An 11,701-nucleotide genomic window follows, 5' to 3' on the forward strand; every position below is an offset into this window, starting at 1 on the left:
GCGGGAACACGGGTTGGAGGAACTTATAATTCTTCTCTTTTCTTTTTTTAACAAAACCATATATGTTATAAAACAAAAGTAATTTAGTAAAACATGAACAAGACACGTTGTTATAAAATAAAATCAATTTTGTAAAACATGAATAAGAAATGGAGATAGAGAGAAGAAGAGATTTTCTTCTTCAATTGTTGTATTTTCTTATCTATTACAAGGCCTTTATATAGGCATGAAAAGTGAAGAAAAATATGTTATTGAATATGTCATTAAGCATAGAAATATGTCATTGAATATGTCATTAAGCATTTGAGAAGATCATGGAGGAAGAGTAGACATCCATCATAATTTGATTTTTCTTATAACACTCCCCCTTGGATGTCCATAGATAATGTGCCTCGTTAAAACCTTATTAGGAAAAAATCCTATGGAAAAAAATCTTTGTGGAGGAAAAAGAGTACACATGTTTAGAAATATGCCTTTTGGTTGCCTCGTTAAAAACTTTGCAAGGAAAACCCAGTGGGATAAAACCTTATAAGGGAAAAAGAGTACAACGCGTATTAACTCCCCCTGATGAGAGCATCAATTCACATTCTTGAGCATTCGCATCCCAATCTTGTACACTAGTTTCTTGAAGGTTGACGTCGGTAGAGATTTGGTGAACAAATCAGCCATATTATCACTTGAACGAATCTGTTGCACATTGATATCACCATTCTTTTGAAGATCATGTGTGAAAAATAACTTTGGTGAAATGTGTTTTGTCCTATCCCCTTTTATGAATCCTCCCTTCAATTGGGCTATGCATGCTGCATTCTCTTCATACAAAATTGTGGGCAGTTTGTCACACTTTAAACCATATTTGTCTCGAATAAGGTGTATTATAGACCTCAACCATACACATTCTCGACTTGGTTCATGAATAGCAATTATCTCAGCATGATTAGATGAAGTAGCCACGATTGATCGCTTAGTCTATCACCAAGATATGGCAGTGCCTCCATATGTAAACACATAGCCTGTTTGAGATCGAGCCTTGTGTGGGTCATATAAATACCCAGCATTAGCATAACCAACAAGATCGGGACTGCAATCATTGCCATAAAATAATCCCATATCGGTAATCCCTTTTAGATACTGCAATATGTGTTTGATTCCATTCCAATATCTCCTTGTAGGAGCAGAGCTATACCTTGTTAAGACATTAACTGAAAATGTTATGTCAGACCTTGTAATATTAGAAAGATACATTAGTGCACCAATTGCACTTTTATGGTACTTCGGGACCAAGAAGCTCTTCATTATTTTCATGAGGTCCGAATGGATGTGCTATATCCATATAAAATCGCTTTAAAATCATTTTAGTGTATGCTGATTGATAGACAAAAATTCCATCTTTCATATACTTAATTTGTAGACCAAGACAAAATTTTGTCTTTCCAAGATCTTTCATTTCAAATTCTTTCTTTAAATAATCTACTGCTTTAGGAAGCTCTACTGCTTTAGGAAGCTCCCTAGGAGTTCCAATGATATTTAGATCATCAACATATACGGTGATTATAACAAATTTAGATCCAGATCATTTTATAAAGACATAAGGACAAATTGAATCATTCTTGTACCCTTCTTTCAACAGGTACTCACTCAGGCGATTATACCATATGCACCCTGATTGTTTCAATCCGTATAAGAATTTTTGAAGTTTTATTTAATAAACTTCTTGGAAACCTTAATATGCTTCCGAATAATTTAAATCCTTCAATGATTTTCATTATACGCATATCACGTTTTTCTTGTATTGCCAGATTAAAATCTGAAATGGCGACATCTACCACAGGAGAACATGTCTCTATATAATCAATGCCAGGATATTTACAAATTTTCTTGTGACACAAGTCGTCTTTATGTCTATCGACTTGACCTTTTTTCGCACAAAAATACATTTATACCTCTACTGGCTTTGTACTTTCAGGTATTGGGACTATCCGTCCAACTTCATATTTTTCAGGTGAAATCAAATTTCATTGCATATTTTTCATTTGGCCAATCATTTATCTGTCCAAATTTCATGATAGATTTGAGCTCAAGATCCTCGTCAAAATTAATAATATTGAGCGTTACATTATATTAACAATATCATCGACGATCATTTTATATCGGTTCTACTATTACCCAATAAAGACATAACTTATTGAGATCTCTTTATCTTATTATTTTCAGGTACCTGAGCATCTCCCATGAGATCTTTTGAAGTGTTATGTCGTGGTGCTCTTCTAGAGAACTTGCCTCCTTATTATGACCATCTTGAATATTTGCTCCTCTCCTTCTTCAATGAGTTTTATCTTTGGAACCGATTAGTCTATTATGCTTCATGCATGTCATAGACTCTATTCATTATGAACTTTATTTTATTTGGAGTATTAGCAGCTGAATATGACATTTAGCTTTGGGTCAACAAATATGCCTGGCAATATTTTGCAAATGAATTATCACTTGAATTTCAAGTTCACATTTTCTCGTACGAGGATCTCGATGTACTCATAATAATTCATTACATGCATTACTTTTTCAGCTGCTCATTTTCTCCCCCTATTGTTGGGATCACTAACACATATCCCTGACCTTATTTGGGGATCCATCTTTGTACATTATGGTGAAATAACTAAATCATATAGCACATTCATATTTCTAGATGGAAATTATTTGGTTCCCGACCCTGAACCGATTGTGATAGGGAGAACTTATCATAACTTGGCTAGATGCGTACAAGTGTTGTTGTATATTAAATAATACATCATATACCAAATTTTATTTTGGCAGTTTTGTTCTCATAACCAATGGTTTAGATATAATTGGATGCATACAATTTCTGATAAACCAACTTGGATTTAAACTAGTATTATCAAGATAAATCATCATAATTTATATTCTGGAACTGTGCTATAATAATTTGAGCAATTAATCTTGCAAAAGGCAAACTGCAAGTTGATAACAAATGCACATGTGACTATAGAATAGATGCATCTATTAAAATCATATAATAGTAAACTGTCTACATGGAAGGTGACTTGGCCCATATATTTATCACATTTTATTCGTTCCAAAAATCAAGGGATTCAATCCCAACCTTAACTGCTATATCATGAGAATAAGCAGCACAAGAGAATTCTTGAAAAAACTTATATTTCTTCAAAATATGCCAATGTAATTCTCAATTAATTTTTTCGCATCATAATTGAACCGAGATGGTCAACCTGTCATGTCAACTAATATTTATTTCAGTAAACCTTTAGTTTACTTGTGGCTTGTGATTGCATCATCATGCTTATACTTGTGTAGTACAACTAGAAGAAAAGTCATGTAACCTTTCATATTTAGCCAGTATGATTATAGTAATATAAAGATATTCAATCTTCTTTTCATTTATAGTCTCAATATGCCAACCACTTTGGCTAATATATTTGTAAATCAAAATGTTTCTTTTGAGACTTACTACAATATTAATGTCATGAACAATTTCATTCATCCAGGTAGTAACAAATTAGTTCTTTCAGAGTTCTTAACTTCTTTTGTACTATAAGATCTTTTTTCACAAAGAAAATTATATCATAATAATTGTCATGTTCAAAATCATCATAAGCAAAATAATTTCTTGCTTTAATTTTTCTTTTAATAACTTTCATAAGGCATGACAAAATATTTTTATCGTATCACATGTATGCGACCAAGGATATATTCATATAACTACACAGTAATATTCATTATCTTTCTTTGTCACCAAGGATATATTCATGTAACTACACAGTAATATTCATTATCTTTCTTTGTCTCAAACATCCCTTAGAGGTGGGTTGTAGTATTTATCCAACCATGCACAAGTACATTATTATGCATAATTTTTACCACATATATATTTTCACATTCACTTTCAGGAATGAGTATGCAATCTCAATGTTTATCACAAGTCACATTCTCTTCAAAGAATTTCTCCTTTTTTTATAATTATCATAGTGATAACTATTATTATTTTGGCCTTTCGCATGCCGGGAGCGTATCCGAATTTTTTTTTTGAAAGTCCGTAGTGGAATTTGGCTTGAAATGGCGAAAATTAAATTTTCGAAAAGTTTGACCGGGGAGTTGACTTTTTGATATCAGGGTCGAAATCCAGTTCTGAAAATTTTCATAGCTCTGTTATTTCATTTATGACTTGTATGCAAAATTTGACGTCATTTCAGATTGATTTGATGTGTTTCGACACAAGATATAGAATTTAAAAATTTCAAAGTTCATTAGGCTTGAATTGGGGTGTGATTTGTGTTTCTAGCATTGTTTGATGTGATTTGAAGACTCAACGAAGTTCGTATGATGTTTTAGGACTTGTTGGTATATTTGGTTGAGGTCCCGGAGGCCTCGGGTGAGTTTCGGGTAGTCATCGGACCAAATTCGGACTTGGAAGAAAAGCTGAAGTTTCTGCCATCTAATGCAATCGCACCTGGGGAAATTCCATAGCAGGTGCGAGCTCGCAGAAGCGAGCCTTCCATCGCATAAGCACAAGGGCGCTTGGTGAGGCAGTGTGCGCAGGTGCGAGCATTTTACAGCACCTGTGAGGCCGCAAGTGCGAAAGGGAACGTGCAGAAGCAGAGGGAGTATTTTGAGCGATCGCAGGAGCGAAAATTTCGTCGCACCTGCGAGACTGCAGATGCGGCTAATCTGGTCGCAGGTGCGACAAGCCTAGGACAAAATAAAATGGGAGGAGTTCCGAGTTTTGCCATTTTTGGACCTTCAAGCACGGATTTTAGGGCTATTTTCAGAGAGAATTCAAGGGAAACTTGAGGTAAGTCAGTTGTGATCATTTCTACTCCATAATATTAAATTATCATCGAATAATTCGACTAGATTATGTGTTTTTGAGGTGTAAATCGGGGATTTGAACCTAGGGATTTGAAAATAAGATTTGAGGGTTTGGAGGTCGAGTTGAGGTCGGATTTTGGTAAAATTTATATGATTAGACTCATGGTTGAATAGACTTTCGGATTTTGTAACTTTTGTCGGGTTACGAGACGTGGGCCCCATAGGCAAATTTTGAGTTAAATTTCAGATTTTGTTGGAAAATTGATATTTTCATATGGAATAAATTCCTGTATTTGTATTGAATGAAACAAATTATTTGAGACTAGATTCGAGGTATTCGGAGGCTGATTTGCGAGGCAAAGGCATGGCAGAGTAAAGAATTTCACGGTTTGAGGTAAGTAACATTTTTAAACTTGGTTCTGAGGGTATGAATCCCCAAAATTTGGTATGATATAAATTGTTTGGAGGTGACACACACGATAGGTGACGAGCATGTAGATGTGCACCACATAAATTATGTCTTGAATAAATCATGTGCAGTTGTAAAAATTAATGAATCATGTTATTATCTGAACATATTCCACTTGTTAGAGAAATTGAGCCGAGGCTCTTATTAAATATTGTGTTTAGGCTATGTGCCAATATTTTGGGACCCATGGGGTCGTATTGCTGTTGAATTAATTATTTCAAAAATATACATTTCACACTCAGTCATATTCGTCCATTGTGAGGATATTTATGGGATCGAGCTGCGCGCCGCAGCAGGCCATATTGGCTTTATATATGTTAGCATTAAATGGATCGGTACTGCCCGCCTGCAGCAGGCCATAGTGGCTTTATACATTATTATTATTGAATCGGGGCTGCCCGCCAGCAGCAGGCCTTATAGGATTTATTATTTTATGGATCGGGGCTGCCTGCCTGTAGCAGGCCTTATAGGCTTTATTATTATATGGATCGGGACTGCCTGCCTGCAGTAGGCCATATAGGCTTTATATCACGCTTGGGCTGAAGGAGACCCTCCGGAGTCTGTACACACCCCCAGTGAGCGTAGACGATTATATATATTCGGGATGAACTTCCCAGGGCATGGACTTGCCTCACTTACGATGATTATATATATTCGGGATGGACTTCCCAGGGCATGGATTTGCCTTACTTATTTATATGTTGTGATGAATTTTTCCTAGACATGGATCTTGTTCGTATCATGTACATTGGGGATAAATTACCTCAAGGCTTGATTGGCCTTATACGGTACTGAGTGACTGACTGTCAGCCGATATGTATATATATACGGGATGGAGTATCCCTGGGCTGGATTGGCCATAAGCAGTACCGAGTGACCAAATATATTTGTGACCAGTATTTACATGAGGTCTTTCTACTGAGATGTCATATTCCTCATATCATGCAGTATTGATCTATTCCACTTGTACTGAGTTTAACTGTTGAACTTGAAAGCATGCCTACATTTTGTACCATTATTTATACTGAATTGTACCTGCGGAGCTCGTCACTATTTTCAGCCCAGAGGTTAGTCTTGTTACTTATTGAGTTGGTTGTACTCATACTACACTCTGCACCTCGTATGCAGATCCAGGTGCTCCCAGATACGACGACTGCTAGATTTCATAGTTATTTCTGTTGGAGACTATCAAGGTAGTTGCTTGACATCCGCAGACTTGATTCCCTTCCTGTTTAGTTATTTTTTATCAGTCAGACTTTGTATTCATTTAGATGCTCATATACTTAGTGAACCGGTTTTTGGGAGTGTTATAATTGTATTTGTGAGATTTTTTCCGCTGAATTTAATTATTTTATTTTCAAACTTAAAAGATATGGTGGTTTATTGAGATTCTCGGCTTGCCTAGTATTAAGATAGGCGCCATTATGAAAGGTGAGATTTTTGGGTCGTGACAAAGGCGTGCAACTCAGCATCCGAAATTTAAAACCCACAGCTGAAGTTTTTATTGGCATTTCATAGAGAGAAATTATATTATTTTGCACTTGATCTTGGGGATTAGAGAGAAGGGGGAGCTCTTTACCATTAATACATCTTCAAGGTAAGAATTAAATATCTTTCTTTGATAGATTTGGTTCATTTATTACATCTCTTAATCCTCCAACATCGTGGGATTCATAGATTTTTGAAGATAATCTCAAGGACATTTCAAGAAACTCAAATCTTGAAACTTTTAGGGTTTAACAAAGAGGTAATTTCTTCACTCCAATCTTATGTACTATACTCCATGGGTAAAGACATTAATCATGTTTGTCGTATATCTTAAAATGATTGTAATTGAAGAGGCTTTTGCATCCTCCTATTAGGCATATAGATATGTATTAATCTATGGGATGGTTCACTCAGGTTTGATAAAGTATCGGGTGCCGGTCACGTAGTTTTAGGGTGTGACAAACTTAGTATCAGAACCCTAGGTTCTAATTTGAATCCCAGGAAGTTTATGGAATCGTGTCTGGTAGAGTTCTCTTTATTGGTATGTTGTGCACCACACCTATATCGAGAAGTCTATATGGACATTATAAGAATACTTCACTCTTTTTTCTTATTCTAGAATCGTGTAATAGAACTAAGAAATATGTCCTAACTCGTGCGCTATATCAATTGGCAGAAGATGGTGAACATGCGTGGCGGTAACATGAATCAGGAAGCTGCTCCTATACGTGATGCGGCTTCAGGAGGGGTTCCTGCTAGATCTAGGGGCTGACCTCTGAAGGCTGCAAGAGCATGAACTGTGCCAATTCTAATGGCTCAAGGATGATCCAAGAGCTCGAGGAAGAAGTTGACGAGGAACCTGCTCCACCTCCAGAACCAAATCACTTGGAAAAGACCCTCACTGATGTTAGAAAGGCTATGGATACTTTTGTTGACCTCATGGCTATGCAGACCCAACAAAACCTTCAAGTGGGTATTCAGGCAATCCAACAATGAGGAATAAGAGCACCAGCGGTTGAGGACGTGGCACAGTTGGCCATGAAATTTGTGAGACTTAAGCCGCCAGTTTTCACTGGTATAGATCCCAGTGCAGACCCTCAAGACTTCTTGGAGGAAGTTGAGAAAGCTACTACTTTGCTGGGAGTTAAAGACTACCACCAGTTGAAAGACATTTTTGACCTCTAGTTCAAAGGGGTAGAGTAAAGTCAACCAGAGTATGCACCTCTAATGATTCGGGCAGAATTTAAGAAGATCTTCATTAAGAAGTGGTTACCACCATGAGTGAGAGCTGCCCTTGTGATATTGTTTGAGACCTTAAAGCAGGATACCATGACTGTCCTTGAGTATAACATCAAATTCGAGAAGTTATCCCGTTATGCTTCCCGTCTCATCCCCACCGAGGATGAGAAGATTGATCGCTTTGCTCGTGGCTTGATTCCGAGCATCAGAAGAGATACGGCTAGTGGGAGAAGAAACACTACCTTTACTGACTTTATAAATCTAGCAATGGATCTCGAGGGAATTCATCAGGAGGAGAGGGCCAATAGGGAGCAAAACAAAAAGGCTCAGAATTTTGGCACTTTCAGTGCAGTGCCTAGTTCGATCAAGGGGCAGAGCAACAGAGGATCATCTGGCCCACCGCAGTCTAAGATGCAGACAACTTTCAGTAGCCCTCCAGTGACATACAGTTCCGGACAAAGAGGCCAGTCTAGGTTCGTTCAGAGTGAGCATTGTACTGCACAGCAGGGTCAGAGTAGTGTGGGTTCTCATCAGCATCAACCTAGTGTTACCAGGGGACCCCGTGGTCCGCGCTATGGTTGCGGGTTGATGAGTCATATCCGAAAGTTTTGCCCTAATGAGCAATAGGGTTCGAGAGCTCACCCGACACCTTCTATGATTACTACTTCAGTTACACCGCCCCCACCTAAGGGTAATGGGGCCCACAACGGGCGCAATGCGGGTAAGGCTCCACAGACAGCTGCTACTTCTCAGGGAACTGATCCTCATTTCTATGCCATGCCTACTCGCTCTTTTGCAGAGGCTTCAGATGCTGTCATCACAGTTATACTTACAGTTTATGATCTAGATGCTTATGCTCTTATGGATCCTGGATCTACTTTTTCCTATGTTACTCTGTACTTTGCTTTGGATTTTGGGATAGAGCCAGAACAACTACTTGAACCATTTTTTGTGTTGACTCCGGTGGGAGATTTTGTTATTGCCTCCCACATTTATAGGGGTTGTGTGATTATAATTCAACATTGAGAGACTACTAAAGACCTCATTGAGCTAGAAATGATTGACTTGATGTGATTATGGGGATGGATTGATTATACAAGTGTTACACCATTCTTGATTGTCATGCTAAAGTGGTCAAGTTTGAGTTTCCTAATGATCCAGTTCGTGAGTGGAAAGACAATATTGCTGAGCCTCGAGGTAAAATTATTTCATACCTTAAGGCGATGAAGATGATCACCAAGGGATGTCTTTATCATTTAGTCAGAGTTATTGACACAACTGCGGAGGTAACAAGCATTCAATCTGTGCCAATTGTTAACGGGTTTCTTGATATTTTTCTTGATGAGCTTCTGGGTATTCCACCAGATCGGGTTATCAACATTGGGATAGATGTGGTGCCAGATACACAACTAATATCTATTTCCCCATACCAAATGGCTCCAGCCGAGTTAAGATAATTGAAGGAGCAATTGAAAGATTTACTGGATAAAGGGTTTATTAGACCTAGTGTATCACCTTGGGGTGCGCCAGTGTTATTTGTGAAAAAGAAAGATGGTTCTTAGAGGATGTGTATTGACTACATGCAACATAATAAAGTGACCATCAAGTATAGGTTTCCATTGCCTCGAATAGATGACTTGTTTGACTAGTTGTAAATGGCGAAGTTCTTCTCGAATATATATTTAAGGTCGGGGTATCATATGTTGAAACTCGAGAGAAGGATATTCCCAAAATGGCTTTTCGGACCCGCTACAAATATTATGAATTTTTGGTGATGTCATTTGGGCTAACAAATGCACCCGTAACCTTTATGGATCTAATGAATCGGGTTTTCAACCCATTTCTTGACAGATTCGTGATTATTTTCATTGATGACATATTAGTGTATTCGCGAAGTCAAGAGGAGCATGCCAATCATTTGAGAATAGTATTGCAGACGCTTTTGGAAAATGAGTTATATACCAAATTCTCTAAGTGTGAATTTTGTCTTGAATCTGTGGCATTTTTGGGTCATGTGGTATCTCATGAAGGTATTAAGGTTGATCGTCAAAAGGTTGAAGCGATTAAGAATTGGCCTAGACCAACTACACCGACAAAGATCCGTAGTTTCTTGGGATTAGCGAGTTTCTATCAGCGGTTTGTTGAAGGTTTTTCTACTCTTGCATCTCTGTTAACCAAGTTGACACAGAAAGTTGCGAAGTTTTAGTGGTCGAATGCTTGCAAGAGAAGTTTTCAAGAGTTGAAAGATAGATTGACTACGGCGCCGGTATTGACGTTGCCAACAGGTTTGGGTGACTTTACGGTTTACTGTGATGCCTATAGAGTTGGGTTGGGTTGTGTCTCGATGCAGAAAGGTAAGGTTATCGCTTATGCTTCTAGACAGTTGAATATCCATGAGAAGAACTATCTGACCCATGACTTGGAACTTGTCGCGGTTGTATTTGCTTTGAATATTTGGCGGCATTACTTGTATGGTGAGCACTGTGAAGTACACACCGACCATAAAAGCTTGCAATATATATTCAAGTAGAGTAAATTAAACCTGAGGCAAAGGAGATGGTCAGAACTATTGAAGGATTATGATTTAAGCATTCATTACCATCCGGGAAAGGCGAATGTGGTAGCCGACGCACTAAGCTGAAAGTCAGGAGGTGCTTTGGCGCATTTATCGATAGCTAAAGAGATTTTTATTTGTGCCATAACACGTTTCTCTCTTATTGAGCGTGTCAAGGCTAAGCAATTTGAAGATCCAAATTTGGTGGATATTCGAACTGGTGTACAATCTAAAGATATCCTCGCTTTTTCTCTTGACGAGGATGGGGTGTTGAGGATGAACGGTCGCTTGTGCGTGCCAGATATTGATGGACTTCGTAATAAAATTATGGCTGAGGCACACAACTCGAAATATTCTATACATCCAGGGTCCACAAAAATGTATAAGGACTTGCGGGAGATCTATTGGTGGAATCGAATGAAGAAAAACGTTCCAGACTTCATGGCTAGATGTTTAAATTGCCAGCAAATGAAAGCTGAGCATCAAAGACCTGGTGATTGGCTCAAAATATTGAGCTTCCACTTTGGAAGTGGGAGATGATTAATATGGACTTTGTGGTGGGTTTGCCTCGCACCTTCTTGAAGCATGACTCAATTTGGGTGATTGTAGACCGACTTACAAAGTCGGTGCATTTCTTACCGGTAAAGATGACTGACACAGCACCGCATTACGCTAAGTTATACTTGAAAAAAATTGTCAGACTTCACGATATTCTAGCTTCCATTATATCTGATGGAGGGGCCCAATTTACTGCTCATTTTTTGTAGTCCTTTCAGGAAGGATTAGGTACAAGTGTCAATTTGAGTACCGCTTTTTATCCACAGACTGACGGACAAGCTGAGAGAACTATTTAGATGCTTGAGGATATGTTGCAGACTTGTGTCCTTGATTTTGGTGGGAATCGGGATGAACACTTACCTCTGATCAAATTTGCCTACAATAATAGCTATCATGCTAGTATCCAGATGGCTCCATATGAGGCTTTGTACGGACAACGTCGTAGATCACCTATTGGATGGTTTGAGCCGACTGAGGTAGGACTACTTGGTCCTAATCTTGTACATGATGCCTTGGAGAAGGTGGCTTTGATTCAACAATGGCTTAAG

At 38.1% G+C, this 11,701-nt stretch overlaps 2 protein-coding genes across 2 annotated transcripts; both read left to right on the plus strand.

Annotated features, from left to right (window-relative positions):
* Positions 1–8,131: 8,131 nt before the first annotated feature.
* On the plus strand, positions 8,132–8,668 carry LOC117278427 (uncharacterized). The gene has a single exon (XM_033657903.1). It carries the CDS (start codon positions 8,132–8,134, stop codon positions 8,666–8,668), a length of 537 nt encoding a protein of 178 aa, XP_033513794.1.
* Positions 8,669–10,385: 1,717 nt separating this feature from the next.
* On the plus strand, positions 10,386–11,135 carry LOC138907393 (uncharacterized). Its single transcript, XM_070197991.1, has 2 exons — positions 10,386–10,515; positions 10,717–11,135. The coding sequence occupies exons 1-2, from the start codon at positions 10,386–10,388 to the stop codon at positions 11,133–11,135; spliced, it is 549 nt and encodes a 182-aa protein (XP_070054092.1).
* The last annotated feature ends 566 nt before the right edge of the window (positions 11,136–11,701 follow it).

The sequence above is a fragment of the Nicotiana tomentosiformis genome, chromosome 3 (assembly GCF_000390325.3).
Source record: "Nicotiana tomentosiformis chromosome 3, ASM39032v3, whole genome shotgun sequence".
Classification (NCBI taxonomy): domain Eukaryota; kingdom Viridiplantae; phylum Streptophyta; class Magnoliopsida; order Solanales; family Solanaceae; genus Nicotiana; species Nicotiana tomentosiformis.